The sequence below is a fragment of the Trichosurus vulpecula genome, chromosome 4 (assembly GCF_011100635.1).
Source record: "Trichosurus vulpecula isolate mTriVul1 chromosome 4, mTriVul1.pri, whole genome shotgun sequence".
Classification (NCBI taxonomy): Eukaryota; Metazoa; Chordata; class Mammalia; order Diprotodontia; family Phalangeridae; genus Trichosurus; species Trichosurus vulpecula.
The window spans coordinates 430,406,615-430,430,374 of NC_050576.1; the positions used below are offsets into that span (position 1 = coordinate 430,406,615).

Genomic DNA, 23,760 nt, shown 5'->3' on the forward strand with positions numbered 1-23,760 from the left:
TCAGGCCTCCTCCTTCTTGACTTCTCAGCTAGACTTGATAATGGTGACCACCTTCTCCTCTGGGATTCTACTGATTTTTCTCTTTTCTGCCTATTTGGCTTCTCCTCTCCTTTTAAAAAAAAATATTATTTATTTATTCGTAACATTCTTTTTTTTTAATTTGAGTTCCTAATTTTCTCCCTCCTTGTAGCCTCTCTCCAGAAGGCAAGCAATATGATATTAACCACACATGCAAATCACACAAAACATATTTCCATTTTAGCCATTAGCCCAAAATAAAGAAAACGAAAAAAAAAATTCTGCTTCAATTTGCACTCAGAATTCATGAGTTCTCTCTCTGGAGGTGAAGACCATTTTGCATCATGAGTCCTTTGAATTGTCTTGGATTATTGTATTGATCACAGTAGCCAAGTCTTTCACAGTTGATCATCTACAATGTTGCTGTTACCATGTATGTTTCTCCCACTTCTGTTCACTTAACTTTGCATCAGTTCAACTAAGTCTTCCTAGTTTTTTCTGATACCATCCCCTTGGTCATTTCTTATAGCACAGTAATATTCCATCACAATCAAATACCCCAAATTGTTCAGCCATTACCCAATGGATGAGCATCCTCTTGATTTCCAGTTTTTTGCCCCAACAAAAAGCTGCTTTAAGTATTTTTGTACATATGTGATTTCTCTTTTTCAGCCTCCTTTGCTTGGACCATCATCCTTAACCCACTGCATCCCCAAGCCTAGGGGCCCTCCAAGGCTCTATCCTAGATTCTCTCTTGTTCTTTCTCTACACCCTTTCCTTGTAGAAATCTCACCATAGGATCTCTGTGATCTAGAACTGATCCTAGACATAGAACTGGAAAGGATCTGAGAGATCATCTAATCCAACCCCTTATTTTTATAGAGGGAGAAACAGAGGCCCAGGGAGGGAAGGCTATTTGGCCATTGACCGTCAATTAACAAGCATTTATTAAGTGCTGACTAAATGCGAGGCATTGGGGACATAAAGAAAGGTTTAAAAAAGGACTGGATCCTCAAAGGGCTTACATTCTTTTTTTTTTCAAGGGAAAAGAGAAAGTTTATTAGGGATTCACCACAATGGGCTGTCTTAAGGAATCCCCCCCCTTCCCCCTTGTGACGCCTGTTTCCACAAGCCGGCCAGATTCAACCTACTGAATTAGATTGAATCTGAGCACCTTCATGGAGGCAAGATGGAGATTATATACACAAAGATTGTAGGAGGGATTGAGGGGTGGTCTGGGGTGACTAGAGGAGGGGTTTAGGGAGGGTCTTGAGGGGGAGTCCAAGGAGGGCAAGGTGAGGTAATGGGATTAAGGGTGGGAAGTAGCTGCACAACAAAGGGCGAGGCTAGGTAGAGATTTGGGCCTAATGTTAATGTGAGGCTTGTGGCCTTAGGGGAAGGCCAGATCCAGTTGGAAGATTCAAGGACAGTTCAAGGGGGCTCCCAGAGACTGTATTCCAGATTCAAGGGGGTTCCCAGAGACTGTAGGGCTTACATTCTGATGGGGGAAGCAACATGAAAATAAGTATGCACAATTTCATAAACAGTAGGAGCAGAATTTGAACCAAGGTACTCTGATCCTGTCACACACTGCTGCCCTAATCATCAGTTCTCCTGGCTTCCATTATGATCCCTTTGCAGGTCACTCCCAGGTCTACATCACATACCCAGCCCTTGTCTCCCTCACCACATGCCAATGAGACATCTCCAAGTGGGTGTCCTCCAATCATCTCAAAGTCAACATGACCAAAGCAGAAGCCATTATCTCCAACTCCAGTCCCCTAAACCTGCAATATTAGCTTCTTCAGGGTAAGGACTGGTTTTCATTTTGTCTTTTTATCTCCTGTACCCAGCAAACACAAGCACATAGACACATGCCTGTTGGATTAGATTGGAAGTTCTCAGATCTCCAGGGATGAGCCCCTCTCCCCTCCATGCCACATCAGCATCTTGGGGTCTTTGTTTCCCTTAAAGTCACCATATGATGAGATCTTTCTTTTCTCTCACACCAGAGGCAAAATACCTAGTTTTACCTCTGAAAACCACCATAAGAGAGGTGTCAACAAAGTGCTCATGGAGGGAAAAAGGGATAATGTCCAGTTCTGAGATTCAGAACAGACTCCCTAGAAGAGAAGGCACCTCAGTTAGGGTGGCCACCCTTTTGATAGGTGGATATGGGGAAGTGTATGGAGGAGGGCAGGAGGAGGTGTTCTGGGTGTAGTGGAGAGTGTAAACAGAGACACAGAAGCATTGAGGCATGGTTCAAGTTTGGCCAGGGAATAAATGTGATCAGGAAACTGAGGTCAGTAAAGAGAAGCTGAGGCCAGAAAATGGAGAGCCTTGAAAGGCAGGATAAGAAATTTGAGTTTGATTTAGTAGATAACTGGAAGCCATTGGAAATACTGAGAAGTAAGTAATGCGATCAGGGCTGTGCTTTGGGAAAACAAATCTGGGAGTGGTATGAGGGATGGACATAAGGTGGGGAGAGTCAGGAGGCAGAGGGAGAAGAGTCAGGAGGCTGTCTCCATAGGCCAGGGGAGAATCTAGGTTCAGAATGATGGCAATGAAAAGGAGGAGATGTCTGCGAGGGGCACAGGGGAAGGAGGAACACCAGGACTCAGTGACTGATTCAGTGTGGGGGCTTAGGAGAAGACACAAAAGGTGCCTCTGAGGAACTCAAAGATGGTGCTGCTATTAACAGAAATGGGGAAGTCAGGAGGGAGACTGGGTTTGGTGAAAGAGATAAGGCAACGTGGGAATGTGAAAAGGGTATTTGGAATCAAAGGATCTGGGTTCAGATCTCATCCTAGTCACTTACTGATTGTGGGATCCCAGAGGTCGCTGCTGGTACAATGGATACAGTACTATGGTGGGAGTCAGGAAAACCTGAGATCAAGGCACTCACTAGCTGTGTGACCTTGGGCAAGTCATTCGACCTCAGTTTGCTCAACTGTAAAACGGGGATAATAACAACACCTACCTCACAGGGTTGTGAGAATCAAATGAGATAATACTTGTGAAGCACTTAGCATAGTGTCAGGCATACAGTAAGTGCCACATAAATGCTTAGTCTGTCCATTCCTTGTATAACTGTGAGCAAGTCCCTTCACTCCCCCCCCCCACTCCCAGCCTCAGTTTCTTCTTCTATGAAAGGAGGGAGATGGACGCAGTGGTTTCTGAGGACCCTTCCAGGTCAAGGTCTCAGATCCTATGGTTCCGACTGTGCTTGGCCTAAGCTGGATCTATATTTGGAGAAGTCCTGAAGGAATGAGGTCATTTGGAGCTATGCCTGAGAGTCTGGGCAGATCTGAGGCAGGTTTTAAGCTCCAGGGAATAAGGGGGGTTGTACAAAATTATCTCTCTCACCCCCTGCCTTTATTCCTGTCTCCTGCAGAGACACAACTAGGGCAATGCCACCAGGGCAATGCTTCAAGTAGCCACAATTTAGAGGACACGCATTATACTAAGAGTCCATTAGCAGGGTGGGAACGACTAGGCTTAGTACCTAGCTAGTGAGAACAGTTAGTTAAAATCAGAAGCTACTAGCCAGGTGAGTGCCCAGGACCAGGTTAGCTGCTCCCTACATCTGCCCCATCCAGTTTTTCCCTCCTTCCCCACTTTGGCCTCCCCAGCAGTGCAGCCTCACGTGTCCCAGGCTCTCCACTGCCAGCTTTCTTCAAAATGGACAGAGAGCATGTTCTGTGCTCCTTGCTCTGGTTACAAGAGTCTCTAGCTATGGCCTGTTCCCCTACAGCCCATCCCATGACACCCAGAAGCAGACTCTTGCAGACTGTGCAGGTACCTCCTCCTCCAGATTCAGACACTTTGCTTCGCTTCAACTCTACCAGCACCATGCTGGGCTCCTCTGGTGACTTCTTTCACCTCTCCCTTTTATGTACTGTCTTCTCTCATTAGATTGTAAGCTCCTTGGGGGCAGGAACTGTCTTTTTCTTATTTCTATCCCCAGTGCTTAGCATAGTATCTGGGTGCTTACCTATGGGTGCTTAATACATGTTTATTGTAGTTTGTTGTATTGCATTGTATTGTATTGTAAAGGCCATACACTATAGCCCCTTCTACTTACATATGGGCATACTGAGTCTCAGAGATGGGAGCTGACTTACCCAAGGTCAGTCACAAAAGTAGAACCTGTATGCTGAATGGAGGATGGCAGCCATGATATCCACAATGATGCATACAAAGGCAATGTGGAGAAGCATCCAAAGGGATTCACTGGAAGAACCCATTTAGATCCAGGAGAACAAGCACTTTGTGAAACCTCTCCCTGGCCTGCCCCACCTGCAGTGGAGCACTGCTCAGTCAGAGCATGAGCTCATTCTGGGGAAGGGGGCCTGGGAAAGTGGCTTCCAAGTGCATCCTCACATCGAGAGCACAACTGCCCTCCTACTCTAGGGAAATTGGAAGCGGGGGAGGTTCCCAGTCTGTCCTACAAAATGCTTTGTGATATTGGGAAATTCAGAGCTTCCCTTGCCAAACATCTTCCATTTCCCATTTCCTTGTAGTTCTATCATCACTGAGCCTTAGAAAAATGTATAAAAGATCCCATATTCTTTATTATCCATACAACCAATCAGCCAATGTGTGCTCAGGGATCAAAGGATCATGAATGGAGAGATGGATCAGACTTCAGAAGGATCTAGTACATTGCCTTCATTTTACAGATGAAATCTGGGTAAAGGAAAGGATCAGAGATTTAGATAGATGTGATCTCAGAGCTTACTTAGGACAACTTTCTCATTTTTACAGATGGGGAAACCGAGGCCCAATTAAGGTGATGAGACAGTTGAAGTGATTTGGCCCAGGGTCACATAAATAGTAAGTGACAAAGCAGGATTTGAATCCAGTTCTTTTGGTTACAAATACAGCACTTCTGCTCTCCCCACCATGCTGCTGAAGGCAAGTCCATTTTCATTGTTTACACTTAACCACATTAGTGAGGTCTGTGTGCTTCTTAACAAGTGATATATAGAAACCAGCTATCAAAGATTTGGGATTAGGGCTTTCAGTCTGCCATCCCCTTTCTCCCTTCTATTAGCACAGATAACAGGGGGCTGGATGCATCTGAGAAGCTTTGGAAGAGAAGAAAAGCAGGTTCATTTACTCATGTTCAGCAAACATGTTTAGGCAATTCCACGTGCAAAGCAGTTGGAGAGAGGTGGTGGTGAACATGTCAGGGAACAGAAGCAAAAGGGGAAGCAGCAGCTAACCCCTGCTGTCAAGGAGTGAACAGTCACTGGGGTCAGGAATGAAGCTGGCACCATAATGATATGATGAAAAGAAGTCTGAACCTGGAATCAAAAAGCCCTGTGTGAATCCATCCTTGCCACTCAATGTGCGACCTTGGAGAGGTCTCTTAACTTTTGGGGGACTCAGTTTCTGGAATTAGACTAAATGACCTCAGAGATCCCCTCTGGCTTGAATCCTTCCATGATCCTTCCAGACCCCCTCCATTTCAGCCTGTATAGCTGACATCTACAGGAGAGGCTAAGTGACCACTTGGTGTTTCTTTAGGCAGGGGTTGGACTGGCTGGCCTCTGAGATCCTTTCCTGTCCCAACATTCTGCCCCATAAGCTTGACCCAGCACACATACATTATCTAATTTGACTCTCCTAACAACCCTCTTCATTTGGCACTGTTGGAATCATTATGCCCACTTTTAGATATGGAAAATGAGGCTCAGAGAAGAGATACGAGGAAGAGCTTCCCAAGATTTCTTTAAACAGATGACTACTCCCACTTACTTCTGTTGCTTCATATGGGCACAAATGATCCTGCCAGAAGGAATCTAGAGATGATTGCCAAAGATTATGAAGACTCAGGCACCAAACTGAAGACCACAGGGGCACAGATGGTATTTTCATCACTGCTTCCCATTGAAGGAAAGGGATAGAGAGGAGACAAAATTGATTTGGGAAAAGAGCAGCTGGCTAAGAAGGTGGTGTCTGAGAATGGAATTTGTATTTCTGAACCGTGGCTCAAAATATAGAAATAACAGACCCAAAGCTAGGGATGGAGAATACCTAACAAGGGCTGGTTAAAACGAACTTCCTCCAGTTCTCCACTCCACCTTCACCTGTGGTTAGTGACTGAATGTAAGGTTCACAGCCCGCACAATAAGAACGCTGATGTTCTTCTAGATCTCTCAGGAACAGAGCCTCCCTCGTTAGAGCCAACTATCCGCATTCAGCTTTCATACTGAGCCTGAAATGAGGATATCAGAGCCCCACCTTCTCCTTGCAGGACAGGTATAACCTCTTACAGAAAATCCCCCATACTGGTCATTCCCAGATTTTGGCACAAGATGCCGCAGTTCAGCCTTGCAAGCAAAGCCAAGAAAACTTGCAAGTCCTTCTTCCATTCTTCTCAAAACCAGATAAGTTCCAGTGTCCCTGGAGGTGTGGATATGAATGCTAAAATGCAATTACTGACCCTCTCTCCTGGGAAATCAAAGAACAGCCAGTCCAGGTCTGGGGAAATTAACTAGGTGTATTCTGATGTGTTTGAATTGCTCCTTCCCTTTGTCTTTGTCTGCCTCTGTCTCTGTCTGCCTCTGCCTCTTTGTTTATGTTTCTCTGTCTCTTTCTGTCTCTGTTTCTCTCGGTCCCTGCCTGCCCCACCTCCCTCTCCAACACCATTGGTTAGAGGTTAAGAATGTACAAGACAATGTGGTGTTGTGGAAAGAACTCTGGATGTGGAACCTGAGAACCTGGGTTCAAGCCTTGATTCTACCTGTTACTGCCTGGGTCACTTAACATATTTGCATCTCATTCTCTTCATCTCTGAACCAGCTGGACTAGACAACTTCTCACATCATTCCCAGTATTGACATTCTAGAGTTTTGATATGCAATGTTCCCATCCCTGGAACTGTGTGACCATTGAGAAGATCACCCACTCAACAGGATAAAAGTGAACACTCGCCAGGAGCTTGCTCTCCTATGGGTCACAAAGGATCTTCTGATGTTGCTTTTCCAAAGCATCTAAGGTCTTCTTCTTACCACTATTCTGCCATTCTGTAATGCCCTCCCCACGTCATTTATAGAACCAATCACATTGAATTTTAGGGGACTTGGAAAAAAGATGTCAGCCCTTTGGGCTTCCCATGGTGAATGAAATCATGTTCCAATGCCACAGAAGGAGGAGGAGCTATTTGCATAGAAGTGAGAGCAAAGGATTGGAGGAATCATTAATTCTCTCACCTTCACTTCAATCCATAGAAGGCTCTTTCCCAGCTTACAGTTGAGTTTCAGATTTCATCAAACTCAGAATAATTGCCCCAAGTTTTTTGCTTCATCTGAAGAAAATGCTAAAGGGTTTGCAGAGAGGTCCTCTCTCTGATCATTGAGTTCTCTTGTCCCTCCTGCCATCACTAGTGGCCAAGGTGCCAACCAAATGTCTTTCTTCTACCCTCATAGCTTTCTTCTGTCCTGCTATTCCTGACTTTTCTCTGCTTTGCCACTGTGGGTCTCTGGCCAACAGCTGGACTGGAGCAACTACAGAGAGAAGGGCTTCTCTCTTCCTTACTGATTGCGAGCACCATCAACATCATGGCAGCACATCTGCCTCATACTCCGTGGTTTGTGCTTCCCACCATATGAATTCCATGCATTAGCAAAGAAATAACAGCATCAGTTTGACAAGAATTTATTGAACATTTGCTCTGTCCTGGGCATGTCACTAGTTTTTAGGGACAGAAAGATGAAAAGTGAAATGATTCCTGCCCCAGGGACCTCACAGTCTAGTCAGTAGTGCTGTGCTTCATAGGCTGATTCAGCGAGCTCGAGTCTTGCCTTTCTACTCTACTCATCTGGGAATTCCTCAACTCCCAATTGCAAAGGGCTGCTTATTCAGTTATAGAGCAGCATGCTTTTATTCTTCTGGATAGTATTAAGTGGTCTCGGCCCTGCTAGGAGGACCTCAGTCATTAGGGAATAATAGGAGTGGTGTACTTGGAACAGGTGGGTCCTTCCAAGCATCCTAAAACACATCTTGTAGAAGAAGGGAATAAGCATTTATTAACCACCTACTATGTACCAAACACTAGACTTGGCACTTTACAAATATTATCTCATTTCATGACTACCTAATATGGCCCTGGGAGAGAAGTCAGAGAGTGTAGGAGAAGCTTGAAGGGAAAGCTAATGAGTCTGGAAGTGAAAGGCCCTATATTTTCCTATCTTGGGTCGATCCCTTTGTTTGAAGTTTGATGGTTTACAGATAAGTGAGAAGAAGCAGATGATGTGTGTGTGTGAGGATGTGAATGAGTTCGTGTGTGTGTATATGTATGAGGATGGTTATATATGTGTGAGTATGTGTACATGTGTGAGAAGGTATGTTTATGAGAGTGAGCACAGGTTTGAGTGTGTGCGTGTGTGTGTGTGTGTGTGTGTGTGTGTGTGTGTGTGTGAATATGCGTGTATGTGAATGGGCATAGTAAAATCAAGTCCTGTGATAAAGATTGGGGATTAACCATTGATTCCAATAATGTAATTGATTTCTGCCCCCCCCCCCCCAATTAGATGAGAATGAGCCAGAGCTTTACTTCTGTTCTAGAGCCTGAGCTGGAGCTAGGAGCAAGAAGCAAGTGGGGAAAGTCATCAAGCCAGGGACAGGAAATCTGTCCTTCTGAAACCTGAGCTCTTGGTCGCCTCTGCCAACAACCAGCCACGCACCAGATGAGTTTCACCCAATGCCTGTGGAATACTCATCAGGGAAAGGAAAGGAGCCCCAGTCTGGCCAATACTCACTCGTGGTGCTTCCTGTCATCTGGATGATACATTTCGAGTCCCGGCTCATTTCTCGAGAATTAAAGGGGCGTACTCTCACTGCCACCTTTACTGAGGCTCCTGCCATCTTGGTGGTCCTTCGTAGTGGCTTTTAGTTGTAGGAGGGACTTCAAGAATAAATGGAAAAACCCTGGAAGGACAAGAAAGATGAATGACAAGTGTTAGAAAAGCCCAGTGAGCAGCTGCTCAGAGCCCAGAATTTGGAGAAAATGTTGGTGGGTTTGGTAGAATCACACGTTCATACCTGAACCCAAAGTTCTAAAATACTTGAGGCAATCTGAGTCAATAAACATGTATTAAGCTCCTACTCTGTACCAGGCCATGTGCTGAGTACTAGGTTACAGAATGGATTTCTTCCCTTTGTTGCCCATCTCCTGTCAACAGAGGCTTCAGCAGCAACTCAAAACAAACAAGCCTCAGAAGAGGCAGTGGGGTGATAGAGAGATAGAAAGTAGATAGAAAGTAGTAGATAGAGATAGGAGACAGACAGAGAGAGAGAGAGAGAGAGAGAGAGAGAGAGATGGAAACCTCAATTCAAATCCAGCCTGACATATATTAGCTGTGTGACCCTGGGAAAGTCACTTAAACTGAGTCTCAGTTTCCTCATCTGTAAAATGGTTCACAGTGGTTGTGAAGAACAAATGAGTTAGTAATTGCAAAGTGTTTCACGCAGTGTCTGGCACATAGTAGCTTATATAAAACCATATTCCTTTCTCTCTGGAGAAATATTTGCACCATTCTACTCAAGTATTGCATCTATGTCAGCAAATTTCCATAGCTTTCCTTTTGAGTTAGCTGAAGTGACTTAGTGTTCAAAACCATCTGTCAATAGCGTTTAATCTATCGCAATCAATTGGCTCTAAGTTCAAGTGCCTTGCAGTTAAGTAGCATCAGTTGCTTTCAGGAGATAAAGTGAATTCCCCAAAGGAAAAGCTAAAACAAAACAGATTATGATACTCTCAGGAAGGCTTTCTGGGTGAGAACAGATGAATCTCAGGCATTAAAAATTATTGAGAAGTCTTAAAAGTGGAGATGTCCTGAGTTACCTTTCTATGGTAATGTGGGCCAGGAGTTCTGGTAATACAAAATATTAATGTTTTGATATCCTCACTCTCATAACCACTTCCATTTTAGGAATGAGAAAATGAAGTAAAAGCAGAGAATATCAGAGTTTGAGAATTTAAAGAGACCAGAGCAGACATCTGGTCCAAATGCACCAGTATTCCAAAGGATACCAAGTGGAACAATGGCAAATGCAATGAGATTATGCCTCCATAAGGCCAAATTCTTTGCTTTTTTTAAATGTGAAAAATTTGTCTTGCCATCTTCAACAGAATGGACTCCTGATTTGATGAAAACAGTCAATGCTGTGGAGCCTCAGGCCCAGAGTACCCATACATCTAGTCCAATGCTCTGGCCTTGGGAGGGTTTTGGTAAAACTTCACTGCTTGACTCACTAGCATCATTTTTATGGAAATAAAATATGGCTGCTTGTGTCTACTAAAGATACTTTCTTTAATTAGACATATAGGAAAAGATTTGTTCTTTATGGCAAATACAACTGCAGACCCTCACATGTAGAAAGAGCTCCAGAGATCATTTAGTCCAACCCATGCCTGAACAGGAATCTCTTCTACAGGATTCCCAACAAATATTTATATATGGCCCCTATGTGAAGACTGCTAGGAAGCCTAATTCATTTTTGGCCAGCTCCAATTGGTAGGAAACTGTTCTTGATATCAAACTGAAATCTCTCTCCCTATAGCCCTACTTCTGCCCTCTGAGATTAAGAAAGTAAATTCCATCTTTCCTCCACATATATTTTCATACACTTGAAGACAGCTCTTATGTCCTCTCCTACGTCTTTTCTTCTTTAGGCCTCCAACGAATCTAAACCCAAAAGTACATTCACCTGCCGATCTGACTAAAGGTAATAGCTATATACACACTGGCTGAGTTTCGACCACTGCCTTGAATGGATGACAAAAAAGTTCAGTGTCAGCAGGAATCACGGACTCTGTTTCTATGAAAAATTCACCCTATTTCCATGAAAAAAAAGATATTGATGATCCAGTTCAGTGTTCTTTTAGCTGATCTTTGTCTAATGAAGGACTCTGGTCCCTCACCATTCCAGCTACCATCCTTGGGATAAGTTCCCATTTCCTAAAATGGAGTCCCTAGTCTAAAGTCACTGTGACCAAGGAGAGGACAAGGGGATGATTGCTTCTCTTATTCTAGACACCACATCTCTCCCAATGCAACTTAACTGAGACCACTTTGGGGAGCACCATCTTACATGGTTGATGAATCATCACTAACATAGATATCCAGCAAAAGTTTGCAAAGCACTTTACAAACAGGACCTTATTTGATCCTCACAACAACTCTGGGAGGCAGGTGCTGTTATTATCCCCATCTTACAGACGAGGAAGTTAAAGCAGACACAGATTAAGTAGCTTGTGCAGGGTCACAAAACTGGTAGACATCTTAAGCCAGTGGGGTCTTCCTGATCCCAGGTCCAGTACTCAATCCACTTTGCCATCTAGCTACTTAGGGGTTGATTAATGGGGAAGGGAAGTGAATAAGCATTTATGAATCACCTACTGTGTGCTAGGCACTGTACTGTGCTTTTTACAAAGATTATCTTATCTGATCCCCATAATAACTCTGTGAGATAGGTGCTATTACGATCTTACACCTGAGGAAACCAGCACAAATAAAGAGAGAGGAAGTGAGTTGCCCACAGTCACACAGAGTCTGAGATTAGATTTAAACTGAAGTCTTCCCGAATTTCCTGACTCCCTCCTATTCTGGTGCCACCTAAGATAGGGGAGGAGACGGACTCAGAATCACAGAATGCACATGCTTAATGACATCTTGGAGATCATCAAGTCCAGCCTCCCTCCCATTTTACAGATGTGGCAACTAAGGCCCAGAGAGGGGAAATGACTCATCTAAGGCTATCCAGTAATTTGATGATAGAGCCAGAGTGGGAACTCAGAATACTTTCTTCCAAATCCAAGCTTACATTAATTACATTAATAGCCCCAGATCTTTTTTTAAACTTTATTTCTTATTCTGATCTTAAGAAATAAAGCAAGCATTACCATAACATAGTAGAATAGAAAAAAGATGATTGCATATGAAACTGCAAATCTATTATGTACAAATTACTATTCCTTTTAAATATATAATAATGTTATCATGAAATTTTTTTTTCATTTTTTTCTTCTCTCCTCCCACTCCTGCTCCAGAGATGGCTACCATTTGACACTACTAACCAACCAACCAACATGTATAATATATGTATGTATCTATATAAATACATACAGATACACACATACATATGTGTGTATGTGTATGTACATTATATATACGTATATGTACATATGTGAAACCATTAAATACATACTTCTATTTATTAGTTCTTTCTCTGGATGAAGATAGCATCAAATTTTGATAAGGCCATGCTTCCCCTAGCTTGCATTTGTACAATTACTGTTCTGAATCTGAGTGTAGGTCTTTACATTTGTCATATTAAATTTAACCCGATTTAATTTGGCTAAATGTTACAGCTTCTGGAGATATTTTTTTGGATCCTGATTCCATTTTCCAACATAGTGATATGCCTTCCAGCTTTGTATTACTGACACATTTTACATGTATGTATGCATGTATATGTATACACATATGTGCAGATATACATAATATTCTGTATATTATCTGTGTAATTTATGCTTTCAGCACTTTTGGAGCACTTTAAGATTTGCAAAGCACTTTACATACATATATCACCTGATCTTCATGATGACCCTATAAGATAGGTTCTATTATTATCCCCTTTTCCAGAAGAGGAAACTGAGGCACATGAAGGTTAGGTGACTTGCCCAGGATCATACAGGTATAATGTTTTATAAAGTATTTTTTATAAAGTCATTGATAAGCATATTCACATCAAACCAGCCCAGGATGACAACAACCCCAGGGCATAAGTTTTTAAGAGACTTTCAAATCATCATAGCCTTGAGCATTGAGGGGGAGGGAGAGTTGTACATTGATTTCTGATAATTCTTTGTCCTCTTTCAATGCTCTTCCTGTTCTACTTACAGACAAGAGAGAATAGAGACTGTAAACTCCTTGAGGGTAGGTACTGTCTTTTGTCTTTCTTTGTATCCCCAGGATTAGCCCAGTGACTGGCATAAGTTTGTTGTGGTTGAAGCATTTCAGTCATGTCCCCTTTGGGATTTTCTTGGCAAAGATACTGGAATGGTTTGCCATTTCCTTCTCCAGCTCATTTTACAGATGAGGAAACTGAGGCAAACAGGTTGAAGTGAGTTGCCCAGGGTCACACAGCTAGTAAGTGTCTGAGGTGAGATTAGAACTCATAAGGATGTCTTCCTAATTCCAAGCTCAGTACTCTGGAGCTTAATAAATGTTTATTGATTGATTGACTGAAATATCTTCCTGGATGCTAATCTTTCTTTAGCATCTTCTGGAATCTGACTAGAATCAAGCATTTGGTACCTCCGTTATTGCCCTTATCACATCCTAATGTATGGTGGAGATATTGGTGTCCTGGCTTGAGCTAACAACCTCAGTTGGGAGACTGAGACCCTGGAGGGGAAGGGCCATTCCTCGAGAGGCTTCTCAGTTCCTGCTGTCCTGTGCACAGAGAATGTCATAAACATTGCTGCTTCTCTAGGGATGTTTGTTGGGTTGAATTACTCTGCCAACAGGGAGAACCTTGACTTCACTTTTAAAGGCCATATTAGACAGCTCAGTTGAGCAGTGGGTAGAGCAGTGGACCTGGAATCAGGAAGAGATGCATTCAGATTCTATCTCAGACACTTAGCTTTGTGACCCTGGATAAGTCACTTAATCTCTGTTCATCTGTAAAATGAAATACTATTATTATATTTCTCATCCTCATTATACATTGGATTTCTGTTTCCCCACCTCTGATTTAGCAGGGCTTGACTTGAATTTCTAACACTATTTCCAGCTCTGGCATTTTATGATCTCATGTTCCTAGGATTGATTGAGGCTTAAAGTATTTACAGGCATCAACCAGGGCCAGGCAGAGGGATGGCTGATATGACATTGGGCAGGCAGCAAAGAGAGGAACACAGTTGGCCTTGTGATGAGTTGTCATGGCATAGGGTGAATTCACTGTAATATGGCTCCAGAAAGCTTCCAGTGGAGGGATGATGAGGCAGGCTATGTTAAGCTCAGTGAGGCCTCCCATATCTCCTTCTTAATTGTTTTTCCCACCAATGACCCAGAAGCAGGGCTGGGAAAAGAAGCTTGGTCTCTGGCTGAATGCAGGCTCTGTTGGGCAGGACTGCAGCAATTTTCTGCAAATGGCACTGAAATCTGGAAGTCCCCAGCTGCCCACCATGACAGCAGGCCACCTCCTATCCCCATTTCCATTCTCACCCCATCTCTCAAGTCACTTTCCAGCACTATGCATGCCCATCTGCTATCTCTGGTGCCACCTAAGATAGGGGAGGAGACGGACTCAGAATCACAGAATGCACATGCTTAATGACATCTTGGAGATCATCAAGTCCAGCCTCCCTCCCATTTTACAGATGTGGCAACTAAGGCCCAGAGAGGGGAAATGACTCATCTAAGGCTATCCAGTAATTTGATGATGGAGCCAGAATGGGAACTCAGAATACTTTCTTCCAAATCCAAGGTTCTTTCTCTTCCACTGACACTCTATGGTCTTCCACAGAATGCCTTCTCCTGGGCCCTGAAGGTGAATCCTTAGCAATTCAAGAGATCGCACACACACACACACACACACACACACACACACACACACACACGCACTGAATTTGGAGTTAGAAGACCTGGGTTCCAGTCCCAGCCTGACCTTTGGTTTTGCATAATGGAAAATTCCCAAACTACACAAACTGTAAAGTGGGCTGCTCTAGGAAGCAGTGATTCCTCCTTGCTTGAGGTCTTCAGGATAAGTGACCCACTTAGAAGGGAAAAGAAGACTCCTCAGATACAGGTTGACTAGATCATCACCGAGGTAATTTTCCACTCTAACTCTGAGATACTGTGATTGTTTTTAGACTCTGGGAGAGAAAATCTTTCTCTCTCTCCCTACCTTCTCTCCCTCTCCCACCTTTCTCTTCTCCTTCCTCCCTTTTTCTCTCTCTTTTCTCCTTTCCCTCTCTGCCTCTCCCCCTATGCACACCAAATCCATTCAGAAGCATTTCTAGAAAAACAACCAATCCTGAGATTTTTTTTTACTTGACTTTTTCAGCAGTTTTTGAAGAAGGCAGTTTCTTGGCTCTGGATTGTAGAGAGGTGGCCCTTAATAACTTACATTTACCTAAGTGTTCCTTCCCAGCTTCCTTCTCTTCAAAGACAGGAAGTTTCCAATTTAGAAACATGCTGTTCATTGTTGGTTTGAAGCCCTGTGCAAACAGTGCTTATCAATTGCTTTAAACATTATGAATTACCAACAATGTAAGCATCATTTATGAATTTTTAAACATTATAAATTCTAAATAATGTAGACATTGCTTATCAATTGTTTGAGTAAACATAAATAATGTGAACATTGTTTACCGATTGTTGGCTTAAACTTTTGAAAAAAAAATGAGAGTTTTGCAAGAGAATCATGAAAAAAGAGTCAATAGAGTGGGACAAGATATACAAAAATTTGCCAAAGAAAATAACTTCCTAAAAAATAGAATTGATCAAACAGAATAGGAAGTACAAAAGCCCACCAAAGAAAAAATTGAACAAATGGAAACAAATGACTCTATGGGACATCGAGATACAATAAAACAAAATCAAAAAAGTTTAAAAATAGAAGAAAATGTAATATTTCTCTTTGGACAAACAACTTACCTAGAAAATTGATCTGAGAGATATAATAAAAGAATTATTGAACTACCTCAAAGCCATGATAAAAAAGGCTGTACATCTTTCAAGAAATTATCAAAGAAAACTGTCCTAATATATTAGAACCAGAGGGCAAAACAGAAATTGAAAGAATCCACTGATTGTTGCCTGAAATACATCCCAAAATGAATACTACCATACACATCATAGCCAAATTCCAGAGCTTACAGATCCAGGAGAAAGTATTGCAACCAGCCATAAAGAAACAATTCAAATACCATGGAGCTACAATCAGGATTATGTGGGATTCAGCAGCTTTCACATTAAAGAAGCACTGGGCTTGGAATATGAAATACCAGAAGGCAAAGGAGTTAAGATTACAACCAAGAATTGCCTACCCAGCAAAAATTGAACATAATTTTTCAGGATAAAATGAATTTTTAAGGACATAGAGGACTTTCAAGCATTTATAATTAAAAGATCAGAGCCAAGTAAAAAAATTTGACCTCCAAATACAAGACTCAAGTGAAATATAAAAAGGTTAAAAAAAGAAAGAGAAAACATAAGAAATTCAATAAGATTAAACTGTTAATATTTGTATATGACAAGATAATATTTGTAACTCTTAACTTTATTAGAATAAGGGCAATTAAAAGGAGTATATGTAGACAGAGGGTGTGGATATAAGGTGACTTTGATGGGATGATACCCCAAAAAAACAAAATAAAGGGGTGAGAAAGAAAAATGCACTGGAAGAAGGAGGGGGGAGAATGGTGTAAATTATCCCACATAAAAGAGGCATGAAAGAGCTATTACAAAGGAGGGGAAGATGGAGAAGAGGCAAAGTTTAAACCTTACTCTCATCAAAATTGGCTCAAAGAGAGAATAACATACATACTTGGTCAGAGAAATCTATCTTGCTTTATAAGGAAGGATTGGGATAATAGAAGGAGAGGGAAGACTGACAAAAGGTAGGATATATTGGGGAAGGTGATGATCAGAAGTAAAAGACTTATGATGACAACTGGTATAGCATCTAACTTTTTGAAGGATAAGTTCAATGAATTACAGGAGGAAATAGATAATAAAACCATACTAGTGGGGGACCTCAACTTTCTCCCTTCAGAATTAGATAAATCTAACCAAAAAATAAACAAGAAAGAAGTTAAAGAGGTAAACAGAATTTTGAAAAAGTTAGATATGATAGGTCTCGAGAAAACTGAATGGGAATAGAAAGGAATATACCTTTTTCTCAGCAGTACATGGCACCTCCACAAAAACTGACCATGTATTAAGACATAAAAACTTCACAACTAAATGCAGGAAAGCAGATATAGTAAACACATCCTTTTCAGATTATAATGTAATAAAATTACATTCAACAATGGAAAATGGAAATAGAGATTAAAAAATAATTGGAAATTAAATAATCTAATCCTAAAAACAAGTGGGTCAAAGAACAAGGCATAGAAACAATCAATAATTTCATTAAAGAAAATGAAAACAATAGGACAATATATCAAAATTTATGAGATGCTGCCAAAGAAGTACTTAGGGGAAATTTTATATCTCTAATTGCTTACATCAATAAAATAGAGAAAAAGCAGATCAATGTGCAACTAAAAAAAAACTAGGGAAAGAATAAATTAAAAATCCTCAAACACAAAATTGAAAATCCCAAAAATCAAAGGAAAGATTAATAAAATTGAAAGTAAGAAAACCATTGAACTACTAAATAAAACTAGAAGCTGGTTTTATGAGGGAAAACAATAAGATAGATAAAGCATTGGTTAATTTGATTTTTAAAAAGGAGAAAAGAAAATCAAATTACTAGTATTAAAAAATGAAAGGGGTGAGCTCACCACCAACGAAGAGGAAATTAAAACAATTGTTAGGAGCTATTTTGTCCAATTATATGCCAATAAATTTGACAACCTAAATGAAATGGATGAATATCTACAAAAATATAAATTACCCATATTAACAAAAGAAGAAATAAAATACTTAAATAACCCAATCTTACAAAAAGAAATTGAACAAACTGTCAATAAACTTCCTAAGAAAAAATCCCCAGGACCAGATGAATTCACAAGTGAATTCTACCAAACACTTATAGAACAATTAATTCCCACACCATGTAAATTATTTGGAAAAATAGGTGGAATCCCACCAAGTTCCTTTTACAACACAAATATGGTGCTGATATCCAAACCAGGAAGATCCAAAACAGAGAAAGAAAATTACAGACCAAATTCCCTAATGAATATTGATGCAAAGAGATTATAGCAATATATCGCAAGGATCATACACTATAACCAGGTGTTATTTATACCAGGAAAGCAGGGCTCGTTCGGTATTAGGAAAACTATTGGCATAATTGACCATATCAATAACAAAACCAAGAGAAATCATATGATAATCTCAATAGACACGGAAAAAGCCTTCAACAAAATACAGCACCCATTCCCATTAAAAACACTAGAGAGCATAGGGATAAATGGTGTTTGCTTTAAAATGACAAGTAATATTTATCTAAAACCATCAGCAAGCATTATCTGTAATGGGGATAATATAATCAGGGGTGAAGTAAGGATGCCCATTATCACCCCTATTATTTAATATTGTACTAGAAATGTTACCTATAGCAATAAGAGAAGAAATAAAAGAATTAGAATAGACAATGAGGAAACAAAACTATCACTCGTTGCAGATGTTATGCTTAGAAAATCCTAGAGAATCCACTAAAAAACTAGTTGAAATTATTAACAACTTTAGCAAAGTTGTAGGATACAAAATAAACCCACATAAATCATCAGCCTTTTTATATATTCCCAATAAAGTCCAGCAGTATGAGACAGAAAGAGAAATTCCAGTTAAAATAATGGTAGATGATATAAAATACTTGGAAGTCTATCTGCCAAAACAAAACCCAGGAGCAACATGAACACAACTATAAAACACTTTTCAAACAAATAGAGTAAGATCTAAACAACTGGAAAAAAATTAATTGCTCAAGGGTAGGCCAAGCCAATATAATAAAAATGACAATAATACCTAAATTAATCTATTTATTCAGTGCCACGCCAATCAAACTATTAAAATATATTTTATAGAGTTAGAAAAATTAACAATATAATTCATCTGGAAGAACAAAGCTCATGGATATCAAGGGGATGAATGAAAAAAATGCTAGAAGTAGTGATCTACATGTACCAGATCTCTCACTGTATTATAAGTGGTAATTATCAAAATAATCTGGTACTGGCTAAAAAGTAGAGTGGTGGATCAGTGGAATAAATTAGGTACAAACAACATTATTGTAGTAAATGACCATAGTAATCTTATATATAATAAAACCAAAGATCCAAGCTTTTGGAACAAATACTCATTATTTGACAAAAAAATGCTGGGAAAACTGGAAAATGGTATGGAAGAAGTTAGGTATAGACTAACACCTCACACAGTATACCAAGACAAGGTTAAAATGGGTACAAGATTTACACATAAAGGTTGATACCATAAGCAAATTAAGAGAGCATGGAATAGTTTATCTGTCAGATTTATGGATGAGAAGAATTTAGGACCAAAGAAGACAAAGAGAACATTACAAAATAAATAATTTTTATTATATAAAATTAAGAAGTTTTTCACAAACAAAACCAATGCAACCAAAATTATAAGGAAAGTAGAGAATGGGGGAAATTTTGCAACAAGTATCTCTAATAAAGGCCTCATTTCTCAAATATATAGAGAACTAAGTTAAATTTATTTTAAAAAAAATCTAAGTCATTCCCTAATTGATAAATGGCCAAAGAATATTTTAAGACAAAGAAATCAAAGCTATCTATAGTCATATAAAAGGTGCTCTAAATCAACAGAGAAATGCAAATTACAACTCTGAGGTACCACCTCACACCTATCAGCATGGCTAATATGACAAAAAAATGGTGGATGTTGGAGGAGATGTGGGAAAACTGGGACACTAATGCACTATTGGTGAAATTGTGAACTGATTCAACCATTCTGGAGAGCAATTTGGAATTATGCCCAAAGGGCTATAAAATGCTCAAACCCTTTAATCCAGCAATACCACTGCTAAGTCTATATTCTAAAAATATCCAAAAGAAGGGTGGAGTGGAAGGATATTTATATAAAAATAATTATAGCAGCTCTTTTTGTGATGGCTAAGAATTGGAAATCAAAAGGAGGCCCATCAATTAGGGAATAACTAAACAGGGTGTGGAATATGATTGTAAAGGAATATTATTGTGCTATAAGAAATAACAAGCAGGATAATTTAAGAAAAACATGAACTGATGCACAGTGAAGTGAACAGAACCAGAAGAATGTTGTACACAGTAATAGCAGTATTGCTCAATGAAGAATTTTGAATGGCTTAGCTATTCTCAGCAATACAATGATCCAAGAAAATCCCAAAAGACTAATGATGATGCATACTATCCGCCTTCAGAAAAAGAACTGATATTGATTTAATACAGACTGAAGGATGCTATTCTTCACTTTCTTTCTTTTTTGTCTTTTATTCAAATCTTCTTGTGCAAAATGACTAATGCAGAAATGTTTTACATAATTGCACATGTATAACCTATATCTGATTGCTTACCATTTCAGATAATGGGAAGGGGAGGGGGGGAAGGATAGAAAATAAAAGAAAATAGATGGTGCCCTACCCCTTAATCCGGCAATACCACTACTAGGTCTGTATCCCAAAGAGATCCTAAAAGAAGGAAAAGAACTCATATGTACAAAAATATTTATAGCAACTCTTTTTGTGGTGGCAAAAAATTGGAAATTGAAGGGATGCCCATCAATTACGGAATGGCTGAACAAGTTGTGGTATATGAATGTAATGGAATACTATTTTTCTCTAAGAAATAATGAGCAGTAGGATTTCAGATAAGCCTGGAAAATTTATATGAACTGATGCTGAGTGAAGTGAGTAGAACCAGGAGAACACTGTACACAGAAAAAGCAACATTGTGAAATGAGCAACTTTGATAAATTTAGCTCTTCTCAGCAATGCAAGGCTCTAAGACAATTCCAAAAGACTCATAATGGAAATGCTAACCACCTCCAGAGAAAGAACTATGGAGTCTGAATGCAGATTAAAGCATTCTATTTTCTCTTTCTTTTTTTTGTCTTTTCTTTCTCTCAGTTTTCCCCTTTTGTTTTGATTCTTCTTTCACAGCATGACTAATGTGGAAATAAATATTTTAACAAGATTGTACACATATAGCCTATATCAGACTGCTTGCTGTCTTGGGGACGGGTGAAGGGAGGGAGGGGGAAAATTGGAACTCAAAATCTTATAAAAGTGAATATTAAAAACTATCTTTTCGGGTAATTGGAAAAATACTATTAAATGGAAAAAAGAAAATAGATGCTGCTCGTATTTTCTACATGTGTGTCTTACTACCCTAAAAAGGCCTAAATTTAAACCTGCTCTTCCCTTAGATTGTGGGAAAGTGAGAAGTGTGGGGAAGTGAACTGTAGGGTTTTCTTGGAGGAAGTTTTGTACCAAATGTTCTTACTAAAACCACCTTAGTAAATACTTTTGCTAAAAACCTTTAAAAGTATGCCTGGTTCTGGGCTTCTCTCACCTCCGTTTCTGCACTCTTCTATCTGAGTTCTTCCCCCTTCAGAATCGTTCAACATCTTTATGGTGTATGCAACATTGTAACAAAGTCTTGCAACCAGGTCAGCCCTCCTCTACTCACATGCTCTAAGGTCCAAAACCACAGGACTCCTCCATCAACCAATCGCATCACTTCTATTGCAGCTCATTCTACTGTCTTCATGGAGATTTCTCTAACAGTACCTGGTTTGACCCTTACAGTATTCCTGTTAGGTAGGAAGGTCAGATATTATTGCCCTAATAATACCACATGATGCCAGACAAATGAACACTGCTTCTTTTATTTGCTGCCTGCAGTGAAGAATGGCTAGAGAAAAAGGAGAAGAACTCTCCCTCTGACATAGACTGCTGTGTGCCTTAGCCTAAGGGACTGCTTTTTATTAAATGGAGATGAAATCCTGAAAAATTAATTAAGATACTGGGCTAAGATCCAAGGATCAACCATGTAGAGTTGTTGGGAAGAGGGAAGGATGAGGAAGATGGACCAGGAACTAGTAACCTGAAGAGATATTTATGACGTAGATTCATAGATTTAAAGCTCAGAGGGAACTTAGATGTGCATAGTCCAATATCCCCATTTTCAGATAAGGAATCTGAGGCCCAGGGAAATAATAGAATCATAGATTTCAAACCAGAAAGAAGTCATTGCGACACAGATTTAGAGCTGAAGGGACATTAGAAGTCAACTAGTCCAACATGTTTATTTTACAGATGAAGAAACTGAGACCCAGAGAATTTAAGTGATTTCCTCAAGGTCACACAGGTAGTAAGGAGCTGAACTGAGATTTGTACCCTAGACATAGTAAGAACATAATGACTGACTGTATGACTATCATATGGAAGAGAATCTGCCTTTTTCTTCTTGGACCCAGAAGGCAGAATTAGGAATAACAGATGGAATTTGCAAGGAGCCTAATTAAGGCTTTGTAAAAGAACATATTTCCTGATGATTAGAACTCATTTAGCCAGTCAATAAGTATTTATTAAGCACCTACTATGTGCCAGGCACTGTGCTAAGCACTAAGGCTACAGAAAAGAGGCAAAAGACAGTTCCTCCCCTCAGAGAGCTCAATGAGGAAGACAAGTAACAAACATGTACATAAAAGCCACATACAGAATAAATAGAAAAAAAGAAATATTTAAGAGAGACAAGACACTAGAATTCAAAGGATTGGGAATGGCTTCCTGTAGAAGTTAGGAAAGTCAGCAGGTGGGGATGAGGAGGGAGAGCATTCCAGGCATGGGGGATAGGCAGCTGGAGAAAATTCTTAGAGCCAAGAGATGGAGGGTCTAGTTTGTGAAACAGCCAGGAAGCCAGCCTTATTAGACCAAAGATACATGTAGGGGTGTAAGCTATAAGCAGACTGGAAAGTTATGAAGGTCTTTGAATGTGAAACAAAGGATTTTGTATTTGCTCCTGAAAGCAATGAGAAGACACTGGAATTTGTGCATGCATGCGTGTGTGTGTGTGTGTGTGTGTGTGTGTGTGTGTGTATGCTTCCGCACATGACTTGCTCAGACCTGCCAGAACTCTCCAAGTGTGGAATTCATTTCAATTCAATTCATCAAATGTAATTTCTCTTCCTTGGCATATTTTAAACAGAGGCAGGATGATCACTTGCTGGGTATGTTATAGTGGAGGTTTCTGTCCAGTCTGTATCACACTAGATGGCCCTCCAAACTCCCATATTCTGTGATACTAGAATTTATTAAGCTCCTACTATGTACAAGGTACTGTGCAAGGCAAGAAGTGATGGGTCTCCCTCCTCCGCCCCCAACATGTATATAGACATACAAACACCCTAGAGATCTCTAAGGTTGAATGATCACTTGTAATTAATTAAAGCCTTGGACAGGTGCTAGATGACTCAGTCAAGTCTTGGATTCTTTAATTCTTTCTTAAATATCACTCCCACTAGAAAAGTCTTCTAAGAAGTCTGGAGCTGTTACCGAGAAGAGCTTGTGTGAATTAAATAGCTGAGAAGATGCCATTGCATTCTTTTCTGAAGGCATCAGGTTTATCAGATTGTAAGCTTCTTGTGGGTAGGGACAATCCCTACTCTTTCCTAACATGAGGACTCTGTATGACCTAATAAAAATTGCTCGTATATATCTATATCTATATCTATATCTATTTATAGTGCTTTGAGGTTTGCAAACACTATATGTATATATATACATATATATATATAATTTTATGTTGGGATAAAATGAGATATTTCAACATTAGCTTATTTTATAACACAATATTCAATTAAATAACATTTGGCTTGGCTTTTCGATATTGATCCCAGACCAAAGAGCTATTACTATTCTTCTGTGTAAATGACAAGGAAAGGGGCATCAACATGCATGGACCTCTCAGAACAACAGAGCCAAGGGGATCCTAACTAGAATGAAGTAATAGCTGGCGTG

At 40.1% G+C, this 23,760-nt stretch overlaps 1 protein-coding gene across 1 annotated transcript in view; it reads right to left on the reverse strand.

Moving 5' to 3' along the window:
• The window catches only part of KIF1A (kinesin family member 1A), a 191,989-nt gene that overhangs the window by 150,375 nt on the left and 17,854 nt on the right, over positions 1-23,760 (reverse strand). The window contains exon 3 of the mRNA XM_036755422.1: positions 8,787-8,955. Within this exon, the coding sequence (XP_036611317.1) occupies positions 8,787-8,892 (106 nt within the window). The 5' untranslated portion in view covers positions 8,893-8,955. The remainder of the gene's footprint in view (positions 1-8,786; positions 8,956-23,760) is intronic.